The 24,982-nt window shown below is 38.0% G+C and overlaps 1 protein-coding gene and 1 pseudogene across 1 annotated transcript in view; one reads left to right on the top strand and one right to left on the bottom strand.

Annotated features, from left to right (window-relative positions):
* Nucleotides 1-24,982, top strand: part of SFT2D1 (SFT2 domain containing 1) — a 39,260-nt gene that overhangs the window by 8,808 nt on the left and 5,470 nt on the right. Inside the window, exons 2-5 of the mRNA XM_077120822.1 lie at nt 7,815-7,901; nt 8,824-8,906; nt 10,145-10,226; nt 23,544-23,579. Coding sequence (XP_076976937.1) covers nt 7,815-7,901; nt 8,824-8,906; nt 10,145-10,226; nt 23,544-23,579 — 288 coding nt within the window. The remainder of the gene's footprint in view (nt 1-7,814; nt 7,902-8,823; nt 8,907-10,144; nt 10,227-23,543; nt 23,580-24,982) is intronic.
* Nucleotides 15,929-17,752, bottom strand: LOC143650963 (eukaryotic translation initiation factor 3 subunit F pseudogene; annotated as a pseudogene).

Here is a 24,982-nt window from a genome sequence, read left to right as displayed (position 1 = left end):
TTCCATCGTATGTATATACCACAGTTTGTTTAGCCACTCATCTGTTGATGGACATTTTGGCTGTTTCCATCTCTTTGCAATTGTAAATAACGCTGCTATAAACATTGGTGTGCAAATGTCCATTTGTGTCTTTGCCCTTAAGTCCTCTGAGTAGATACCTAGCAATGGTATTGCTGGGTCGTATGGCAATTCTATATTCAGTTTTTTGAGGAACCACCAAACTGCCTTCCACAGTGGTTGCACCTTTTGACATTCCCACCAACAGTGGATGAGTGTGCCTCTTTCTCCGCATCCTCTCCAGCACTTGTCATTTTTTGTTTTGTTGATAATGGCCATTCTGGTGGGTGTGAGATGATATCTCATTGTGGTTTTGATTTGCATTTCTCTAATGGCCAGGGACATTTAGCATCTCTTCATGTACCTTTTGGCCATTTGTATTTCCTCTTCTGAGAGGTGTCTGTTCAAGTCTTTTTCCCATTTTGTAATTGGGTTGGCTGTCTTTTTGTTGTTGAGTTGAACAATCTCTTTATAAATTCTGGATAGTAGACCTTTATCTGATATGTCGTTTCCAAATATTGTCTCCCATTGTGTAGGCTGTCTTTCTACTTTCTTGATGAAGTTCTTTGATGCACAAAAGTGTTTAATTTTGAGGAGCTCCCATTTATTTATTTCTTTCTTCAGTGCTCTTGCTTTAGGTTTAAGGTCCATAAAACCGCCTCCAATTGTAAGTTTCATAAGATATCTCCCTACATTTTCCTCTAACTGTTTTATGGTCTTAGACCTAATGTTTAGATCTTTGATCCATTTTGAGTTAACTTTTGTATAGGGTGTGAGATACGGGTCCTCTTTCATTCTTTTGCGTATGGATATCCAGTTCTCTAGGCACCATTTATTGAAGAGACAATCCAGTTCTGTCCCAGGTGAGTTGGCTTGACTGCCTTATCAAAGATCAAATGTCCATAGATGAGAGGGTCTATATCTGAGCACTCTATTCGATTCCATTGGTCGATATATCTATCTTTATGCCAATACCATGCTGTTTTGACCACTGTGGCTTCATAAGATGCCTTAAAGTCAGGTAGCGCGAGACCTCCAGCTTCGTTTTTTTCCTCAAGATGTTTTTAGCAATTCGGGGCACCCTGCCCTTCCAGATAAATTTGCTTATTGGTTTTTCTATTTCTGAAAAATAAGTTGTTGGGATTTTGATTGGTATTGCATTGAATCTGTAAATCAATTTAGGTAGGATTGACATCTTAACTATATTTAGTCTTCCAATCCATGAACACGGTATGCCCTTCCATCTATTTCGGTCTTCTGTGATTTCTTTTAACAGTTTTTTGTAGTTTTCTTTGTATAGGTCTTTTGTCTCTTTAGTTAAATTTATTCCTAAGTACTTTATTCTTTTAGTTGCAATTGTAAATGGAATTCGTTTCTTGATTTCCCCCTTAGCTTGTTCATTGCTAGTGTATGGAACTATACATTTTTAACTAAATAAATCATTTATTAAAAGCTGTTCTGTTCCTGGTGTATTGCATTCTGGCAACTTAAGCAAACTAAAACAGATCCCTTCATCTACATTGAACCAGGGTAGTTCTGGCTTTTGACTGCAGGCAGTGTAGTCCATGCTTTTGGTCTATGCTTCATGGGATCAAAGTATTACAGCCCTTTCTAACCCCTTGAGCTACAACATTGAATCCAGAATCTCTGCTTAGTGGGCCCATATCCACAAATTCAACCTGAAACAACTTTATGTTCCTTCTTCCATTATCTCACACTCTTAATATCCATTCCCACACATATTCCCTTGATATCTGTCTGTATAAATTGGACATCTCATGCAGTTCTTTTGGAGTATAGCATACTTCGTCATGTGTCTCACTCACTGTTTGGGGCCCGTTGGGACTCCAGTCTAGTTATAGTTGTAGAAGAAAAGGGGTAGTGGAAGAATTAGATGTGTCTTGTACGCTAACTCTGCCTGAGGGCGTTGTGTTACAGTTTCTTCAGGTGAAACGTGATTAATCTCTTCAAACAGTTACTTCAGGGAGGTGCTTGCAGGTTTATCAGCATAGCAGGTTAGTTTCTTCAGGTGGTGGTTGGGTGGCAGACTCCTCAGGGCCACCTAGATATTGGGTACCTGTTTCCTCAGGTCAGACCATGGCAGAAGGTCAGCGGAATCTCAGATATCAGTGTCCCCGTCATTTCATTATCAGTCCCCATGTCCCTAGTCCACTTTTCAGAACCCCATTCCTTTCCATCAGTGCCCTTTCACAGCAGCCACCCTGTGAGGTACAGGATTCATTTACATTGTAATGCAGCCTCTGGCTTGTGAGGCTCTGGGTCTGGTTCTCAGAAATCTCGAGTCCGTGGCTACACAAAGTAAAGATTTTCTCTCAAGGTATACGTTCGTTCGTTCAGTTGGGAATTTGAAGCCTTGAGCTCATCCCTTTCTTTTTCAACTGTATCCTGCAGGTTTAGGAACAACCAGCCAATATCATTTACTTGCTTACATTGCGATGCATTTTACCTCCACAAAACTCTTAAGGTGTCAACTCTTACCCAGAGCTTTTCCTTTTATAAGCATTTGAGCAGCCATATCCAGTGCTGATGTTTTGTGTTATCTCTGTCCCAACTCACTATGGACTCTCTGTGCTGTCTTGATTGTCAGAAATAGGGTATTAATGTTTTTTAATCTAATCAGGTTAGAGAACCAATTATACAATCCCCAGAACCAACTCAGAAATCTCATCCTTAAGATGCTGGTTCTCAAGAACTCCACTGCTAGGGTCAAAATTTGTTTTAGTTAGGATTCTCTAGGGAAACAGTATATATATAATATGTATATAAAATGTAAATGTGAGATTTTTTTAAATGAGAATTGGCTCATGCAATTTGGGCAAGTCCAAATTCTGTAGGGTAGGCCCCAAGCTTAGAGCTCTGATGAAGGTTTTCAATGAATTCCTGAGAAGCTGGCTGGCGGAAGTAGAGATGGAAATTCTCTCTTCTGACTGCTGAAATTGTAATGAATGGTTCGTACAACTCCATACAACAAATTTGAAAAACTGGTTGAAACGGGAAGTCTTTTCGGAGCAGAAGGGCGGGTAGTTAGACCTGCTGGCTCCTGAGTTAACGCTTCTCACCTCTGGGTTGTGGTAACCTGCCCATCCACCTGAGCTTCTCTGGGTCAGTTAGAGCCATCTGTCCTTGACGGTGGACCCTGTGTTGTATGGGAGATCTTCCTTTCGTGGGAGTGGTGACTGGAGGTTTACCATCACTGCATGAGTTGAGCCTTCTCTTTTTCATGACCTAAAGGAAAGGTTGGGGTGGGCTAGCCATAATCACCTCAAGGAAAGTACGTGCATGGGTTTAGTGAGAGCATCTTTACAGCATGGGCATGAGCGAGATTGTTAAGGGAGAGAGTATAGGGAAATGCTTAGGAAAAAGCATTTAACTGCCAGGTAGATGCAGATAAGACTGTAGAGGAGGCACATAGAAGGAGCAGCCAAGGTGGTAGAAGGAAAGCAAAAGAGCAGTGTCAAAGAAATGAGTTGGAGAGAGTGCTTCAAAAAGGAGGGATGGTAAAGTGTCAAGGTCTGTTGGGATGGAAGGAGACTGGAATCTTCAGTGTCCGTTGGAATTAGGGCAGGGAGGCTCCTTCAGTGTCTGCAGACTTTCAGTTAAGTGATGGGGTGAAGGTAGATTGCCTTGGGTGGGGAGGGAGGGAAAAGACTTCCCAATGCTGTGTACCAGCTCTCTGTTTTCCTTAGTGTGCCTTACCAAGAGTGGCTTTCTCTAAGCTAGCTAGGAAAAGTTTGAAAAACTCTGGTTTATGGAGTGATTTGGAGAAATGGAGGCTGGAAGAAGATTTGGTAATAACAAGTAGGAGAGAGCATTCTCCCCCTTCTTCTGTCTGCAGGAGTCAAATTGGCCTCTTTGCCAAACTTTTTCCTGTCTCAGGTCCATTAAGCTTCCAGTTTTTTCTGCCTGGAATGCTCTTTCCCTCTAATATATGTGTGGCTCACTCCCTTATTTCATTAAGGCTTCTATTCAAGTGTCACCTCCTCAGAAGGCATTTAGTAAGACTGCCCACTCTAACTAACTCTAACTTTTCTCCATCCTTGTAACCTGCAATTTTCCTTTCGCAGCATTGCCTCACCTGTTGTTTATTACATGTTCATTGGCTCATTTATAGTCACTCAATAGATATTTGTTGAATGAGTGAATGTATGAGTAAATGAATGGACAGAGGTCAGAGAGTGAAATCAAGCAAGCTTCTCTTTCCCTTTAAGATAGAAGAGACTTAAGATTTTACAGCTTAGTAGAATGGGCTCAGAGAGAAAGTGGTTTACTATTGGAGAGAGGGAGGGAGAGAGGAAGAGGAAAACACAGATAGTGTAAGTTCTCTGAGGTCAGAGGGCTCGTGATCCAAAGCAAGGCAGGACAGGTGGGCCTTAGCTAAAAGGAGAGAGGGGAAAGGAAGGGAGGATGGGCGTTCTTAGAGTTGGTTTTGAGGGGTTGGTATCAGTAAGTTTGAGGACATTCCCATTTGATAGCTTCTGTTTTCTCTGGGACATGGGAGGTGATGTCTGATTATAGTTGAAATGCCAGGGCAGGATTCAGAGATTTTAAACAGTCAGGGGAGGGCTGAGGGAGACAACCACTTGACAAACAGAAACGTTAGGTTGCCGGGCGGGTTGAGTTGGCCGTGTGTCCTGCTGTGTGATGTGGTCCAGCAGTGGCCAGTCGGTCAAGCTCAGCTCAGAAAGAGAGCAGGAGGAAGGGCCGACTCCTGGTTGGGGTTTGCCCGAAGGAGGCAGGAGAAGGATTTATGTCTGATTGAAGTGCTGTGCCATGTGGTCTCCACTGAAGAAGGGAGAAGGGCTGTGGGGGTGTGCTTGGGCCAGTAAGCTGTGAGAAGGGAAGTCGTGGTCTGAGGGTGCACCCACTGGGTGTGGCAGATGGCGTGATGTTGGGTCTCAGGGTGGGCCCTTAGGAGCGGCTCACCCAGCTGGGGTGGGAGTGGGACCCTTAGAGGAAATGGGTGCTGGGCCGCCAGGTGGTCTGCAGGGCCACTGCTAGGGCGGCCTAGAGCCATTGGTGGGTCCTAGGTGAGGGAGAAGGATGGGTGGACATGAGTGATGGGAGGGTGGGGCCTGGTATTTGGAAGAGGCACCAGGGCATTGATGACCCCCGCGTACCTCCTGACCTGAGGAGTGGAGGGTGACAGCCTGCCCGAGGGGTCTGAGGGCGCCTGTTCACTCACCTTTACCTTTCCATGTGCTATGTATGTCCTTTTGAAAGGAATTGTGCATCTACTGGAATCAGTGTGCTCATTGAAAAAATGCAGATGCCTCCTTAACTCAGTAGGTGGACTCCCAGGAAGGGGCCGAGAGGTCCCTGCAGTTGCCCACCTACTCTATGAGAATGTAGCTCTTTCCACGCTTCTGCAGCCTGGGCAGGAAAGAGCTGTGCTCTGTGAGCCCTTCCTTCATTCATTCCTAATTGTGTTGCCTCTTTGAATGCATTTTTCCTTCACTCTTCTGTTTTTTGACTTTTTTAAAATTAATTAATTAAATCTGGTTGCAGGCAGAGCTGCTTATTTATTGCAGTTAGAAGAGAGCACCAGAGAAATGGAGAAAGTCAGTGGCAATTTTAGTGTGTATCTCTTTATAAAGACTAGGTTTAAGTTTAAGAGATCAACAGAGTTGCTGCTTTTGGAGAGATTGTTTCTGATAATTGATTGAAAAGTAAATGATCATAGAAATGCTCTTGCTAAAGCAGATTTGGAGAACCACCGTTCCTTCATTCACTTTGGAAACTACAATGCCAGGTTTTCTTTCGAAGCATTGCATAATTTTCTCACCTAGGAGTTAGGACATCTGTGATTTCTTTCTGTATCTATTTGTAAGATTTGGGACAAGTCATTCATTTGTGGACATCACATTCCGTAATTCTAAATGGAAACAATGTGTCATAACATTTCATTTTAAAGGTTATCACGTGGAAGATGGTAGTAAGAGGAAAGATACTTACTCTTATACAAATAACCACGTGATGTTGCCAAGAGAGAAGAAAAGAGCTATTGAAAACCAACAGTTGAACTTAACAAACTGCTGTGATTTAAGCTTGCTTTTTCTTTTTTTGAATGCTTGTTCCTCTCTTGTGAAGTCCTTCCAGCATCATTATGTACATTCACCAACCATTTATACATCAGACCTAGGTTTTATAATGTTTCCATTCTTTATGACTGATTTCAGTTTTCTGATATCTTGCTCTGAGGTTCTTTACTATATAATGTGCAATCTTTAGGGTTTATTCTGTTCTTTGTAGTTAAAATATACTTGATTTGTATTCCTCCTGATCAGTAAGGATGACATTTAGGTAATTGTATCGTCAAGTTCATTCTTTGATTATCAACAAGTGATCTGTTTGTTTTGCTATAAACAGATGACATTGCTGGAAACAGGAATGTAAATTAAAGCAAATTTAAGAAAACATCTAATATGTTAAAAAGTGATGTGGTACATTGATACAATCTTTAGTTATTTTTATCTTCTTTTCATGCTACATAAGGATTTGCAGATTAATCATTTGAGGTAAGAAATGTAACCAAAGGTATTGTGAGCTGCTGTATGTGAATCTTTCTACTTTTACTTCATTCTTGAAAATACATTATTTTTAAGTGTATATGGTAATGTGTTCGAAATTTAAATTTTGGAATGTAAGTCCTTATTGTTTCTTTCGTGTTTCTTTAAACAGTCATTGTTGATATTTTTTCAGCCTTCCTTATTGGGTAAATATGTTTTAATAGTGTACCTAATCTAAATGTGCTTATTTAATTATTATAGTATACTGAATTATCATACTGTATAAAGTATGCCTGATAATTTCTTTTTTCTCATATAATTTTATTGTAATTTGCATGGCATATAGGAATATTATTGCTCTAGAGTAAATTGTCATTTAAAAATTTTTGTGTTAACATGATTGAGGAGGTACTAAAAGCTTTCACTGGTCTGATTTTTGCCTCCATCCCTTTTAAATAAGTGTTTTATCATGGATGTTTTCAAATATTTACTGTAGTGGGCAGTACCGATGTGCCAGCCTTTCCTGGGCAGGTATGGCACCCCTAGCTGTGCCTCCCATTGGACTCTTCTCCCGCCCTGGAGGCCAGGCAGTGGCCTCCCCGCCCCCTGTAGCCTATAACCACCCCAGGAGGGCCAGCCCCCTCGCCTCAGTCACTACTTGAATTGTGGGACAAGATAAACTCGAGTTGAAACCACTTGCTTCAGTTCCTTCCCCTTCTCAGTTCTGCTTCCTTCTGGGTTTCTCCTGAGAATAAGGAAGCATAATTCCTCAAGAAAGTGCTGGCATAAGAATGCCCTTCTCAGGCTCTGGGAACCTAACTTGATATAAACAAGTCATGGAGAGAAGCTGAGAGAATGTGTAAGGAACCCTTTGAACCCAGAACCTAACTTCAGCAGTTATCAACATTTTCCCTGCTTGATCTGTCTATCCCTTATTTTGATGTGGTGTTTTTTTTTAATCGATTATTTTAGAATATATTCCATACATTATAGCATTTCATTCCTATCAGTATGCATTTTCTGTATCTTATAAGACTTTTTAAAAAGATGCTAAAAACTCAACTAAGAAAGTTAAGAGTTATTCCTCACTACCATCTGATACTTTATATACACAATAAAACAAAATTTCCTAACATATATTCAAACTTGCCTTAATTTAACAAAAAGAAATGAGATTGGGACATGGTGATTTAAGAGCATGTTCTAACATTTCTCCCCTTCTTCCTTAAGGTCCTGGATGCCTCTTCCCTTAGTTTCAACACCAGATTGAAGTGGTTTGTCATATGCTTCGTCTGTGGCATTTTCTGTTCTCTCCTTGTAAGTTCAAACTTTATATGCTTAATAGCTTTAATTGTGTGTCAGACTAATACTCCCACTTGGCAGCAGTAAGCAATCCACTGTGTATGAATGGCTGTCCGATTATCTTTTCTTTTTTTAAATTTTTTTTATAAAAACAATGTATGAACATATATTCTTGACATACAAACATTCTATACAGGGTATACAATCAATGGCTCACAATATCATCGCATAGTTCTATATTTATCACTATGGTCAGTTTTTGAATATTTGCATCACTCCAGCCAAAGAAATAAAAAGAAAAACTCATACATACCATACCCTTCACCCCTCGCTCTCATTGACCACTAGTGTCTCCTCCCCCTTTTGGTCAAGAAGGTTTTCTTGATCTCTTGATGCCAGGTCCTGGCTTATCCCAGGCTTTCTGTCCCATGTTGCCAGGGAGATTTATGCCCCTGGGAGTCTTGTCCCACATGGGGGGAAGGCAGTGAGTTCACACGCTGAATTGGCTTGGAGAGAGAAGTCCAACTGTCTTGATGGAACATAGTCTCCTTAAATAAAGGATTGGAGAGCAGTAAAAGATACATGAATTAATATTTTAGGGGTTTTAATGAATTTTTTTTTTTTTTTGGCATGGGCAGGCTCCAGGAATTGAACCTGGAGATATTAAAGAATATTTAATTTAAATAAAGTAAAATTTACTCAGAAATAGAAAGTTTTACGATGATTTACTTATATACACCTTTATGCAGGTAGGTAGAAGAGTCACAAATAACATTGAAAATTAACTGATTTTTTTTACAACATAATCAGAAACTATATATTAGCACATTTATTTAATAATATATAATACTTATATAATTTTTACTGTAATAGCACATTTATATTTTAAGCCATTAAGATAAGATTCTTTTTAAGTAACTATGATATCTTAACTTAGGGAACTGGATTGCTGTGGCTTCCCCAAGGCATGAAACTTTTTGCAGTGTTTTATACTTTTGGAAATATTGCTGCATTAGCCAGGTATGTATGCTACGTTTGGCTTCTCAAGATACTTTATTTACTCTCACTACCAGCATTTATTTACCTTTCTAATAAGCATTGCCCTAATAGGATATATTGTGTATCTCTTATCCATATTGTGAATTCAGCCACAATATTTGGATTTATTCACTAAATATTTATGGACTCCTTCTTTGTGCCAGATACCATTCTAGGCAAAATATTAGTGATAAGAATAGCCAATATTTGGGGGCACATACTGTTTGCTAGGGACTATTGTCAGTGCTTTTATATTTATTACGACGAGTTTATGAGTAGGTGCTACTATCCACCCCATTTTATAGCGGGAAGTTATAGCCCGGGGAGGTCCAGGAACTTGCCACAGCTGTGTATCAGGTGGCTGAGGCAGGCTCCAACTGACCCTTTGCCCCTGGAGCTTTTAGCCACTGCACTCTCTCTGTTCCTGCTCTCTTGGCGCTTGCGTTTTAGTGCGGAAAGGCAGTGAAACCCCAGCTAGGAAACGGGTGCTGGTGGAGCCTCCATGCAAAGGTAGCCCAGGGTGCTGCGGTAGTGATTGCCAGGTGTGTGCTCAGGGCACCAGCTTGAGAACCTTGGAGTATCTTGGGGTGTGTTAACGGCTGTTAGAATAGTCGCCAACCCAGAGCTCTGCATAGGCCTTCGTGCCAGGTTCCAGAGATGAGCTTTTATTTCATTAGAAGTTTCAGTAGGATCCAGTGGTTTGGACAAGGGAATGTAACATGAGTCTAGACCAGCTCAGTCCGCTTTCACGGGCTCATGCCGATAACGACTAATTGGGTTTTGAAGTCAATATGACTCTTCTTCCAATTATAGAATAAAAAGAGCCTCGTTTAAGAATTTTATTAAGCTGGCAGTCATGTATGGAGGTAGTTTTTCCTTGTTCTGAAATGTAATGTGCGAAGAGATTAAGTGAATAGTACTGACTGGGTTGGTTCAAGCTGAAAAGAAACTGCCATGCCCACTTAGAATCACCCTGGCTATAAAGTTCACCAATACCTGTAAATAATGCTTTGAATAATTTGTAAAAAGGTATCATAGAAACCTAAAATAGTAACATTTCCTTTTACCATCAAGTAAAAAAAATATTTAGTGATAGTATTAAATAAATTACTATAAGGTTTCTTTTTCTTATAAGCAATTTTATTTTTACATAGCAGTTTATATTTTACATAGACAAATTGGTAGACCCCTATCTTAGTTCCTGTGTTTGTTTCAAATAGTACATGTTTTTTAATGGGACCTGTGAAACAACTGAAGAAAATGTTTGAACCAACAAGAGTGCTTGCAACAATTCTTATGCTTGTAAGTAAATAATGATAATTTAAAAACTTTTATTGAAGTATATTTTGCATTATTCTTGAGCACATAATTGCCTGCTTTTTTGTATGTTCTATTGTTATATTTCTTTTGTTGTATGTAATAATTATATCCTTAAGACTATGTGATTAAAGTGTTTGGATAATACAGTATTATCTAAAATTATTGGCTAGCTTTATGCTATATACATATAGCATTGTAGAGACACATTTAAAATAAAAAGTAGAGGTTGATGTATTTTCATTTTAGGCTCAGAAGATTGTTTCTTAATGGATGGTTTTTAGCACTTTTTGGAGGGTGGTAGTGGAGAAGAGAATTACCTTTGAGCTGAATCTTCTCAGGGAAAATGGGCATTGACTTAAATGGCCCATCATACTGCTTTTGTCCCTCTGTTTTTTTGCCTGTTTGACAAGTAATTCTTCTAACAGTCGGCTTCTGTAGCATCATTATCTTCCCTCTTTACATTATGGATGATGTACAACACTGTTCTGCTGTCACTTTTCATCTTTGAACTTAGGTGGGTGGATGAAAGTTGATGTTGGAGTTAGAAACATAGGTTTTCATCATTAGGTTTTGGGGTTCTTAGCTGATAATTGCTTTGTGTGTTACAGCCAAGGCAACCCAAGTTCCTCCTCTCCGATGTGTTTCTGGTTCTTGACTTGATTGCAGATAGATTTCTTTGGCTTAAAGTATTTTGCTGAACTTAAATATCAGAATTAGCTCGTTTTTAATTTTAACTATTGACTTCCAAAGACAAGTCATTATGTAAATTTATAAATCAGGAAATGTTTTTCAACCATAATATGTCTAACAAGGTTTTTCCTATCTTCTTAACAGAGAACAAACTTTATTTTTATGTCTTTATTCAATGTGATCATATTTTATTACCATTTTTCTAACTTTTCCAGTTGTTTTGAATTTCCTATATTGGCACGTATAACAATATTTAAATTAACACTTAACTTTAGGTTTCTGAGAAATATAATAAAACTAGGTTATCTTTACACTATTTAGATGACTAGATGTTAATATTCCATTAAGATTTTACTTAAATTGTTATATTTAAGATATCCTTGTATCTATCACTCAACTCATTTTTTTTTATTAGAGAAGTTCTGGGTTTACACAGAAGTTGTGGGTTTACAATGTGCATAAAATACAAGATTCCCCTGTATCACCCCACCACCAATACCTTGCATTGGTGTGGGACACTTGTTACAATTGATGATAGTGCATTTTTATAATTGTAGTATTAATTGAAGTACATTGTTTAGCTTAGGATTCATTAAATAGTCTAGTTCCATGGATTTAAAAAAATTTTTATTGTTACTATATATACAGTCAACATGTAATTCCTTTTAATCTTAATCAGGTATATATTTCAGTGCTGATAATTGTGTTCACAATGTTGTGCTACCATCATTACCATCCATTACCAAAACATTTCCAACATTCCAAATAGGAAGCCTGTACATTTTAAGCCTTAAACCTTCCATTCCCTATCTCTACCCTGTCCCCTGGTAACCTGTATTCAAGATTCTGACTCTGTGAGCTTATTCTTATTGTTTCAACTCATACAGTAGTCGTCCTTTGTGTCTGGCATATTTCATTCAACACAATGTCTTAAAGTTTCATCCATGTTGTCACATGTATCAGGACTACATTACTTCTTACAGTTAAATAATCCATCACATATATGTATCACATTTTGTTTATCCATTCATTGGTTGGTGGGCATTTGGTTTGCTTCCATGTTTTGACAATTGTAAATAATGCCACTCTGAACATCAGTGTGCAAATATTGGTTTGAGAAATGCTTTCTATTGGGTATATAACTAGTGGTGGGATTGCTAGGTCATATGGCATATTTACTTAGCTTCTGAGGAACTTCCAAACTGTCTTCCACGTTTAACACCATTTTACACTGCCACTAGCAATGAATGAGTGTTCATATTTCCCCACATCCTCTCCAGTACTTAATATTTTCAATTTTTTTGATAGCAACCATTCTAGTGGGTGTGAGGTGGTAACTCATTGTGGTTTTGATTTGCATTTCCTTGATGTCTAATGATGCTGAGCTTTTTTTTCATGTGATTTCTGGCCATTTCTGTATTTACTTTGGAGAGGTGTCTGTTCATGTCTTTTGCCCATTTTTTAAATTGGGTTGTCTTTTTTATTATTATTATTCCTTTTTAAGGCTGAAGAATATTCCATTGTGCAATATACCACATTTGATTTACTCATTTATCAGTCGATAGACATTTAGGTTGTTTCCATTTTATTGGCTATGATGAATAATGCTATCATACTTATTTGTGTACAAGTTTTATGTGGAAAATTTCACACGAAATACATACTTAGGAGTGGAATTGCTATGTTGTAGGGTAATTTTATGTTTAATTTTTTGAGGACCCACCAAAGTGTTTTCCTTAGCAACTGTCATATTTTACATTCCCACTAGCATTGAATGAGAATTTCAATTTCTCCATATCCTGTAATTATTTTCCTTTTTTATTTGCTTAATAGCCATCTTAGTATGAAGTGGTATGTCATGGTTTTGAGTTGCATTTCCCTAATGACTAATAACGTTGAGCATCTTTTGATGTTCTTCTTGGCCATTTGTGTACCTTCTTTGGAGAAATGTCTTTTCAAGTTCTTTGCTCATTTTTAAATTGGGTTGTTTGATTTTTGTTATTAACTTGTAAGAGTCCTTTTATATTCTGGATACTGGACCCTTATCAGATATATGATTTGCCCCTTTTGATTGGAAGCTGTGAGAGAGAGAGAGCCATGTCTTCCTGGCCACACTCACCTAGAGTAGAGCTGAGCTGGTGGAGAAGGGAAGGAGTTGGTCGTGGTTTAAATGCCATAGATTATTGATGTTTTTACCAAGTTTTTGTAGATTTTCTTGAGTAAATGCTTATTCTTTTGTTGTATATGCCCTTAGGACAATTTCCAGAAACTTTGAATGCTTTTTTTTTTCTTTTTGCATGGGCAGGCACCAGGGGTCTCCGGCATCGCAGGCAAGAATTCTGCCTGCTGAGCCATGTGGCCCACCTGTGAATGCTTTTTTAAATTTTATATTTTTAATACTTTTCCAGATTTCCTTATTTCACTGGGGATTGGGTCTGTGAAACTCCACATGCTTTCCGCCTGGCAGAACAACTCCCGAGTTTGGTCTTTGGAGCTCTTTTCCATGTACAGTTGCTTCCTTGTCTCATCTAGTGTCTTGCCTTTAAGTATGGTAATGACTCTCATTTACTTCTTAGGGTTGTTTGTCTTTTTGCTGTTAAATTGAAGAATTTCTTTATATATACTGGATATTAATCCTTTATCAGATATGTGTTTTCCAAGTATTTTCTCCAGTTGTGTAGGTTGTCTTTTTTTACTTTCATAACAAAGTCCTTTGAAGAATGAAAGTTTTTTATTTTCATGAGGTCCCATTTCTCTATTTTTGTTGTTGTTGTTGCTTGCATTTTGGGTGTAAATTCTAAGAAGCCATTGCCTAACACAAGGTCCTGAAGATGTTTCCCTGTGTTTTCTTCTAGGAGTTTCATAGTTCTAACTCTTATATTAAAGTCTTTGGTCTCTTTTGAGTTGTTTTTTTATATGGTGTAAGGTAGGTAGGTGTTCTAGTTTGCTAGCTGCCAGAATGCAATATACTAGAAACAGAATGGTTTTTCAAAAGGGAAATTTAATAAGTTGCTAGTTTATAGTTCTAAGGCTGAGAAAATGTCCCAGTTAAAACAAGTCTATAGAAATGTCCAATCAAAGGCATCCAGGGAAAGATACCTTATTTACAAAAGGCGATGAAGTTCAGGGTTTCTCTCTTGGCTGGAAGGGCACATGGCGAATACAAGGTCATCTGTTAGCTCTCTCTCCTGGCTTCCTGTTTCATGAAGCTCCCCGGGAGGCGTTTTCCTTCTTCATCTCCAAAGCGCTGGCTGGTGGACTCTTTGCTACATGGTGCTGCAGCATTCTCTGCTCTCTCTGAATCTCCAAAATGTTTTCTCTTGTCATTCTCTTTTATAGAATTCTAGTAAACTAATCTTAACCTATCCGAATGGGTGGAGACATGTCTCCATATAATCCAGTTTAACAACCACTCTTGATTGAGTCATATCTCCAGGGAGATGATCTAATTACAGTTTCAAACGTACGGTACTGAATAGGGATTAGAAGAAATGGATGCCTTTACAAAATGAGATTAGGATTAAAATATGGCTTTTCTAGGGTACATACATCATTTCAAATTGGCACATTAGGGGTCTGCCTTCTTTTTGTTTTTTGCAAATGGAGATCCAGTTTTCCCAGTACCATTTGTAGAAGAGACTATTCTTTCCCAATTGAGTGTCTTGGCTGCCATGACAAAAATCTTGGTACCTGGTGCCAGTGATCACTAGATAGTCAAGTAACCTAGGACAGAACTTCTTTTGCATCATGGTTCCAATGCATCAGTTCATCTCAGAGAAACTTCATCAGAGAAGCTTGCATCAAAAAGCAAGGAGTCAATGGTCCCAAAAGGAATTCTGGTAATATCTGAAAAATTCCAGTTTAAAAGAAAAGAAGTACTGATAAGATCCACTGCTGTACCTAAGAGACTCAACCTCTCAATTTTACATAGGTCATAAGGTCTTCCATTTTAGTACTAATGATGGGAGAACATGACACTTTCCTGGCCTGGAGCCTCGTGAGGCTTAGGAGCTCATGGAGTCAGATGTCATGAAGTAGGATAGCTAATGGCCCATTTCCCCATCCCTACAGTCTAGTTTATTTTTAGCCTAGCCCTTGGGGGGTTGTTTGTGAAAAACAGACCCAGGCAATCTAATCTGGATTCAGATAAAAAAAAAAATTTAACTCACTTTTGGGACTGCTCTAGGGTGGATCAGGATCAAACCAGATTCTCTAATGAGCACTAACCCACACTCCTAGGTCTAAAAGGAAACCTAATTATTCTCTGTTCCAACATTCTGCGTTCAGCTTGATATGAAACTGCCATAAAGACTGCATATTGCACTCAGTAGCACTCAGACAACAGCAGCATCTGGCTGTTCTACTGCATATAATCTTGAATGAAGAATGTCTGTGTTCAGTTGGCTCGTCTTAAGTCACTTTTCTCCCGCCTTCAAGAAAGAGAGGACACAGTGGCTATGGCAACTAGCTCTGCCCTTGGTGCTGAATCATAGTCTTTTTCCTCTATTCTACTTTCAGGATCAGAATCAGTAATATAATACATACAGATGAGGTCTTGTCCCTATTATATCTTACAGAGATTAGAAATTAGATGCAGGAATACCAGGATTTCTGCAGGAGGAGATGTGCTTAGAGGATTTTAGGACTATGGTCCTAAAATTAGGTAAAGCTTACATGGTCTTAATTATAATTTTTTCTCTGTTGGGTTTCCATATACTTCTCTAAATAAAATGTTTTGCACCACTAACAACAACAACAACAACAAAAATCAGTTGTCCATAAATGTGAGGGCTGATTTCTGAGCTCTCAATTCTTTTCCACTGGTCTGTATGTCTGTCCTTGTGCCAGTGCCATGCTGCTTTGATTACTGTGGCTTTGTAATACTTTTTTGTTTACAAAAGGTAGGTTTTGTTAATTTAGCCACAATCAGTTGACTGACTCAGTGTGCCTCAAGACCACAAAGAAACTATTTCTTCTTCACTCCATAATGAGTCCTAGGGCTGGGACCCAGATATCTGCAAGTGCTGCTTGGGGCCCATTCCCAGGTCTACAGGTTTCTCATTGAGGGCAGTCTATGACTGCATGAGATTAGCCAGGTAGGTCACCATCAGCACGCCACTGATGTTACTGTCGAGCATCGTCTCAAGGTCATCAGGAGCTGTTTTGGGTACTTGGTTAACCAGAGTCATCAAGCAGCAGCCCATGGTATTATCAGCTGACACCTTTGCAGACAGGGCATCCCTGCATATTGCAGCCCTGTGCTCAGGGCATCCTGGATGCGAGCTGAGGCTCCTCCTACTTGCTGTAAGTCACTTGAGAATCCGGTAACCTGGTTGGGGCTGAAACAGGTCTTCATGGTCAGGTCAACTTCAGTGCGTTCGGTGTCATAATATGCGTATCTCAGTGTCAGAGGTGTGACCATCACCCCCATGGTCCTCCCAGGAACACCCGTTAGTGTGCTGACATAGGCCTTGATTCTCACCGGCCGTGCTGGAGGCTTGTATCCACAGCGAGGTGAATGGGATTGGCGGCCTCCTGGCTGCAGTACTCTTAAATCAGCACAGAGTGCTCTGTGATGGCATAGCCTGTAGTGTACTAGCCCAGGATGAGCTCATTTGGAGAAACTTTCTTGTGCAATTCATACATATACTTAGCAAATTCCATGTAAATAACCACCTCATCTTCAGACTCATTGTATGGCACTGAAAAGCAATTGGTGACTTCCACTGAGTGTTTGTCTACAGTTCCCAGCAGGGTCCCAGTAATGGGCTATGCCTTCATTGTGTCACTTGTAGCTGTCCTCTATGGAGGCCAAAATGACCGAGTGCAGCCTGACCACGCAGCCACCAGGGAAAGGACCAGGCAGTGGGGGTGCGTTGGGGCCGGATTCTGCCCCCCTGGCTGTGTTTGTGGTCGTAGCTGCTGCCCCTGCTGCTGGGTTGAATGATAAGTCCAGACCGGGGCTGGAGCTGGAGCCCAGGCTGGGGCTGGGAATGGAGCTGGGGTAGTAGCCTGTGCTGGAGCTGGATTGGCAGGAGAACTCGCTTGCACAGTACAGCCATGTGATCATCTTGTTGAGAGGAGTGAGGAGAGGACCTGTAATACATTTGTAAGATTGGGAATTGTGAGGCCTCCAACTTCATTCTCTTTTTCAAGTTGGCGTTAGCTATTTGGGGCCTTTTACCCATCCATATGAATTTTTTTTTGTTCAATTATACAGATTTAATAGTTGGTCAATTTTCTCCTACAAAGCAAAGAAATGAGGTATGGTGCTACAGTCCCACACATGGATAAGAACTGAAACAATAATCAGTTTTGTTAAGTGATAACTTTTAAAGGGGTATCTATGAACAAAAATATTTATATGAATATCACAGTAGAATAAAAGAACTCCTGCAAATCAATAAAATAAAAAGATCCAACAAGCAAAGGGTACAAACCAGGCAGTATTCACAGAAGTACAAATGCAGTGAACACACGAAAAGAGGCATGTTTACTGAATCGTCTTTCTCGCTGCTCTCCCACCCTTGATGGAACGTAAGTTCCATGAGCTCAGAGACCACAACTTTCTAATCCACTGCTGTATCCCCAGTGCCAGGATTAGCACATGGCACACAGTTGACGCTCATTAAATTTGCTGAGTGAACAAACAAATAAATAAACCTCACTAAAAACTGAAGAAAGCAAACTGAGTGAGGATACTACTTTTTAATTTATGAGGCTGGCAAAACTAAAAAGATTAATAGCATCGAACAGGAGGGAGAGAGGGAAGAGCTGGTACTCTTATGAACCGCTTTTGGAAGTAGAACTTCGCACATCGTTGTGGAAGAGAATTTAACAATACCCTAAGAATTATGCTCCTCAGAAACTAGCCTATCAGAAAAATGCAGGTTCGTAATGATATATGTACCAGAATATTCACTGAAACAGCATTTATGAGAGCAACAAAAAAAGGGGGGCGGGGAATGTCCAGCAAGAAGGATATTATGAAACCCTTTAAAATAATCCGATAGATCTGTGTGTGTTAATGTTTAGTGATGTAGAAAGATGTCTATTATATTTATGTGAAAAACAAGCTTTAGAATAACATATATAGTGACATCCCATTTTCTAATTTAAATAACTCTGTTTCCATATTTGTTCTACCAAATATTCATTTGCTCAACTCAGGAAAAAAAGGCTGGAAGGATATATTCATAACTGTTTAATAGTTCTTATTTTTAGGGACTGTTTTTTTTTTTTAGGGAGGGGAGAGCCATTTTTCTTTATTATAAGCATGCATACGTTGAAAATTTTACGTAATAGAATGTAATTTAAATGAAAAAACCCACAAGCTCTCTAAGTTTGTAATTTAAATTAAATCCATTTATATTATTTAAATCATAGCCAGATAAATCTTCATGATTAACCTAGAAGATTTAATTTAATCAATATAAATATGGTTTTCTTGGTACAGTAATATAACTTGAAAATAATTTTCTAAGCTTATAATAAGGCATTACTTTGAGAATTTTCACATACCTGGCTTTTACAGTTCTGCGAAGAAGGTTGTTGGAATTTTTATTGGGATTGCACTGAATCTATGCATTGCTTTTGGTACTATTGGCATCTTGATGATATTTAGTCTCCCAATCCATGAATGTAGTATCATTCTATTTATTCAGGTCTTTCATTTCTTTTAGCAGTATTTTGTAGTTTTTTTGTATACATTGTTCATATCCTTGGTTAGATTTATTCCTAGGTATTGATTTTTTAGTTGCTGTCATGAATGGAACTTTTTTCTTGAATTCTTTTTCTTGTATATTGTTTGTGTACAGAAACATTATGGAATTTTAGGTGTTGATCTTGTATCTAATTACTTTGCCGAATTCATCTATTAGTTCTAGGAGCTTTGTTGTGGAATTTTCAGAATTTTCTATATGTATAGGATCATATTAAGTGCAAATAAGGGAAGTTTTACTTCTTCCTTTCGAATTCAGAGGCTTCTCATTTATTTTTTTGCCTAATTTCTTTGGCAGGAACTTCAGTATATTGTTGAACAATAGTGGTGACATTAGGCATCCTTGTTGTGTTCCTTCAGTCTTTCACTATTAAGTAGGATATTAGTTGTGAGGTAGTCATATATGCCCTTTATCATGTCCAGGACATTTCTTTCTATTCCTAGTGTTCTGAGTGTTTTTATCAAGAAAGGATGCTGTATTCTGCGAAATGCCTTTTCTGCATCGATTTGAGATGTTCATGGGTTTTTTTTTTTCATTCTGTTAATGTGCTGTGTTTATTAATTGATTTTCTTATGTCGAACCAGCCTTGCATAGCAGAGATAGATCCCACTTGATCAGGGTGTTTGTTTTAATATGCTATTGGATTTGGTTTGCTAGTGTTTTGTTCAGGATTTCTGTATCTACATTCTTAAGAGATACTGGTCTGCAGTTTTATATTCCTGTGGTATCTTTTTCTGGCTTTGGTATCAGGGTGATGCTGGCTTCATAGAATGAGTTAGGAGTGATCCCTCTTACTCAGTTTTTGGGAAAAGTTTGTGCAGAATGAGAGGTAATACTTCTTGGAATCTTGGGTTGACTTGTCCTATGAAGCCATTTGGTCTTGAGTTTTCTTTGTTGGAAGGTGATTACTGATTGTTTTGTTTGTAAAGCTGCCAGAATGCAATATATCAGAAATGGAATGGCTTTTAAAAAGGGAATTAATATTAAGTTGCAAGTTTCAGTTCTAAGGCCATAAAAATGTCCAAGGCACCAACAAGAGGTTACCTTCGCTCAAGAAAAGCTAATGCTGTCTGGAAACCTCACTGTCAGCTGAGAAGGCACCTGGCTGGAGTCTGCTGGGGTCTTTGGCTTCTGGATACCTCTGTCAAGTGGGAGGCCACATAGCAATGTATGCTAGCTTTCTCTCCCAGGTTCTTCAATAGCACTTCCCCGGGGGCATTTTCCTTCCACATCTCCAAAGGTCAAGGCTGTGTGGACTCTGTCAGTTCTACTGGTTCTTAGCTTTTTCCAAAATGGTTCCCTCTTAAAGGGCTCCAGTAGGGAACCCCCACCTTGAATGGGTGGAGACTCATCTCCATGGAAACCATCTAATCAAAAGTTACCACCCACAATTGGGTGGGTCACATCTCTTTGTAAACAATCAAAAAGATCTCACCCAGCAATACTGAATGAGGATTAAAGGACATGGTTTTTGGGGGTGCATGATAGCTTCACACAGGTACACTAGTTCAGTCTCTTTACTAGTAATTGACTTGTTGAGACCTTCTATTTCTACTTGAATCAGTGTAGGTAGTCTGTTTCTAAGAATTTGTCCATTTCTTCTAGGTTATCTGATTTATTGACATACAGTTGTTCATAGTATTCGCTTATAGTCCTTCTTATTTCATCAAGGTTAGTAGTAGCAATGTCCCCTTTTTTCCTTTCTGATTTTCATTATTTGTAGCCTCTCTTTTTTTCTTTGTCAGTCTAGCTAAATGTTCGTCAATTCTGTTGATCTTTTCAAAGAACCAGCTTTTGGTTTTGTTGATTCTGTTTTTTTGTTGGTTTTTTCCTTCTATTTTACTTGTCTCCTCTCTAATCTTTATTTCCTGCCTTCTTGCTTTGGGTTTAGTTCACACTTCCCTGTCTGGTTCTAGTTTTGAGGTTAGGTCTCTGATTTGAAATATTTTCCTCTTTTTTAATGTAAGCATTTAGAACTATAAATTTCCCTCAGCAATGCCTTTGCTGCCTTCCATAACTTTTGGTATGTTGTGTTTTATTTTCATTTGCTTCAAGATAGATATTTCAGGGCAGGCCATGGTGGCTCAGTGGCAGAGTTCTCACCCGCCATGGCGGAGACCCGGGTTCGATTCCTGGTGGCTGCCCATACAAAAAAAAAAGATAGATATTTCATAATTTCTGATTTCCTCTTTAACCCATTGGTTGTTTAAGAGTATGTTGTTAATTTCTACATATTTGTGACTTTTCCCTTTCTCCCTTTGTTACTGATTTCTAACTTTATTCTGTTAAGATCGGAGAATATTCATCATATGATTTCAGTATTTTTAAATCAATGAGACAGGTTTTGTGACCCAACATAGGCTCTATCATAAAGAATGATCCATGTGCACTCAAGAAGAACATATGTCCTTTTTTCACTGGGTGCAGTGTTCTGTAAATGTCTGGTAGGTCTAGTTGGTTTAGTATATCATTCAAGTTCTATACTTCCTTATTCATCTTCTGACTAGATACTCTATCCATTATTGAAAGTGGTGTGTTAAAATTTCCTATTACTGTAGAACCGTCAATCTCTTCCTTCAAATCTGTCAGTATTTGCTTTACATATTTAAGGCATCTGCTGTTAGATGCATATGTATTTATAACTGTTACATCTTCTGTTGAATTGTCCCCTTTATCAGTATGTAATGACCATTTTTGTCCCTTGTAACCATTTTTTTTCTTAAAATCTGTTTTATCTGATGCTAGTATAGTGATCCCAGTTCTTTTTTGGTTACTATTTGCATGGTATATATTTTTCCGATCCTTTCACCATCAGCCTACTCATATCTTTGACTTTAAGGTAAGTCTCTTGCAGACAGCATATAGTTGGGTTACGGCCTCTTAATACGTTCTGCCAATCTCTGTCTTTTGATTGGAGAGTTTAATCCATTAACATTTAAAGTCACTACTGATAATACAAGTCTTTCTTCTGCCATTTTGCTATTTAGCCTTTGTGAAAGCCTACTTTTTAAAAAAAAAGTTTTATTAATTTAAAAATTTTTTTAAAAAATGACAAGAAAGAAACACAACATTCTTAACATATGATCATTCCGTTCTACATATATAATCAGTAATTAACAATATCATCACATAGTTGCATATTCATCACCATGATCATTTCTTAGAACATTTGCATCAATTCAGAAAAAGAAAGAAAAAGAAAACAGATAAAAAATTCATACATATCATACCCCTTACCCCTCCCTTTCATTGATCACTAGCATTTCAAACTAAGTTTATTTTAACATATGTTCCCCCTATTATTTATTTTATTCCATATGTTTTACTTGTCTGTTGATAAGGTAGATAAAAGCATCAGAAACAAGGTTTTCACAATCACACAGTCACATTGTGAAAGTTATATCATTATACAATCATCATCAATAAACATGGAAACCCTACTTTTTATTTGCTTTCTTGTGTTGTACCATATTGAGTGCCTTCTCATTTCTACCTGGATATATTTTTCATCTGGTTTTCTTGTAGTTACCATAGGGTTAAAATTTAACATCCTAATTATAGAATAGTTATACTTGGTTTGATACCAACTAAACTTCAGTAGCATGTACATATACTTTTCCTATACCCCTCTGCCCCTTACCCCTTTTTTTGTACTTGTTACCACTTACATCTTTGTACTTTGTATGTCCAAAAACCTAGATTTATTATTTTATTCTTATTATTTGTATTTTATTTATTATTTTTATGCATTTGCATTTTAGCACCTGTAAGAAGTAAGAAGTAGAGTTACATACCAATGATACAATACAATACTACTAGTGTTTATAAATTACCCAACGTTTACTTTTATTACAGGTCTTTATGACTTTATGCTGCTTTGAATCACTGTAGCATCCTTTCATTTCTATTATTTGACTTTTTTAGTAACTTACTCTACTTTGTACAAATAAGTATAAAATCAAGAGAATGTTAGTTCTCTCAAACTAATATTTGAAAATGCAGACTATTTCCTTAAAGGTGCCATCAGTTATATGATTTGACTTTGGTGGTGACTTGAGTCGTAACATTTCTAATTTAGTGCTTTGCTTGCTCTGACTTGTTGCTGACGTAAGATTATGCCTAACAAGGATGGTAGACCTCCGAAAGTCCCTCAGATATATTAGGGCCATATTCTAATTTTTTCATTACAAGTCGGTAGCAGTTGTGCTCGTTTTAAAGTGAAGAAAGCTGAGGTCTAGACGCATTAAATAACATAACTAGGGATACGCAGATAATAGGCCTCTGTGCTGGAATTTGGATGCAGGTCTGTCTAGTTCTGAACTGCCTGCTGATCCCAACACTTTAAACTACCCCTCAGTTTTATTCTAGCGCCTACCCTGGGCAACGGAGATGAAGGGGTGATCAGCTTTCACAGGGTGTGAACGATGATGTCATTTTTCTGTATGAAAAATTACTACTGTGGATTCACTATGTAAAACCTAAGTAAAATAGAAGTTACTGTGTAGTAGCAATTGTGCAAATTATTACTGTGCAGGTCGTATTTTGTTAGTAAACAAGCGTAACATTTAAAAAAATAGTTTATCACTCTAAAGCATCCTTCATATATTCTTTTTGTTGACTTAATCAGCAGATTATTTATTAGTTGCTTCCAATTTACCAAGAAATATTGCCGTCATAGACTTTGAAACAATATTCATGGAAATATTAGTAAACTAGAGTCAACTCTCTCATTAATTTTATGTAGTAAAGTTAATCTGTGCAAATGAACTCAGCATAGTGTGTGTTTTTGTTAGACTTTTGAAAGGATTTCTAATTTTTATATAAAAATGTATATAAAAATTATATAAAATTCAGATTTATAATTCATATATTCTTTTCTTCCATGTAGTTGTGTTTTGTATTTACCTTGTGTGCTGTTTTTTGGGTAAGTTCTGTCAACCACATTGGCTTTCAATTTTCAACTAAGTGTGTGCCCTTTAAGTAGGCATATCTATCTCTTTGGGGTAAAGGATCATTACACTATCATCTAAATGTAGCTCAAATACTGGTTTCTTAAAATCCTCCAAAGATTAGGTGTCTCCAAAATGTGATATTGAAACATCCAGTTAGTGGCTAGACTTGTGATAAATTCTACTGTTTAAAATCTAACCAGAGTCAAGTTAATAAGCATATACACACATGCACATACATAGTTATGTTTTTGGGTAGGTCGACTGCTCTAACAGCTTCACTAAGACACAAGAGGCCCTCGCTTAGAATTGTGCTCTGCTTGTGATTATGCTGTAATTCTGAGGGCAAGGAAGCCGCAGCTGCTCAGGCAAGTGCATTAGCTGGTATCAAGGTGTTAAAACTGTCAATCCAGAAATAACAAACTGAGGTGCAAAGGAGCAAAAGCATTTATTTGTTGTCTTAGAGCTGCAGCTTGGGGAGCTCAGATTCTGGGAGCAACCTAAATTGAATCTTAATTGGGGCTAGCAGGCAAGGGCTTTTAAAAGGAAAAAAAGGAGAAGATGGTTATGGCAGGGGTCTTAGAGATAGGTTTCAAGGTTGTTTTGTTTTGCTTTGTTTTTTTCCACAAAGGGAATGGTTATGTCAGCTGCTTAGGTTTTGCTCCTAACAGCCAGTACTGGGGTTTGGGGGCATGGTATAAGGGCCTCTGTATGCCCAGCTCTCTGACTCCATTTTAAGTCTCTTGGCCTAAGTTACCACCTTTTTCTTTCACAAAAATAATCAAGAGAAAGGGCCAGAAAACAAAACAAATTAACAAAAAAGACAACTTCACTAGCCTTTAAAGATTACATCATTACAGTTTACTTTTTCATGCTCCTCTTTCATTTTATTTATTTCTTATACTCTATGTACTTCCCAAAAGACTCTGAGACAGTTCTTGAACTATCAAGAAAACTATACTGCTTAAAGAAGAAAGGGTAGTAGATAATATATTGTAGAAATATCTCCAGAATATATTCTGATTTTAATTTGATGATGTAAGGACTAAGCATTAGTTATAAGAAAATTCACTTACACCCAATTTCCTAATTATAATGTAAAAAGAGTATTCTTAAAGAATGTTTACACATCCCCATGAAGCTCTGACTTCTGATTTTGGAATGGTCAGACAGCCTGTTTATTTATTAGAAGGAGAGTTTATGTAAATGTAAAAATAAAAATAAAGATACACAAGGAGTTTTCTAAATATATCATTTCAAACAACCATGGAAACGATTTATTTTATATTATTCCAAAAGACCATAATAAAATATGATTTTCCTTCAAAAAATAAAAAATAAGAAGCAGGTAGGAATGAGTAAAATATGTAATTCTACG

Source organism: Tamandua tetradactyla, chromosome 11 (assembly GCF_023851605.1).
Source record: "Tamandua tetradactyla isolate mTamTet1 chromosome 11, mTamTet1.pri, whole genome shotgun sequence".
NCBI lineage: Eukaryota > Metazoa > Chordata > Mammalia > Pilosa > Myrmecophagidae > Tamandua > Tamandua tetradactyla.
Note: the sequence above shows the minus strand (reverse complement) of the source record. Positions and strands in the feature narration are given on the sequence as shown.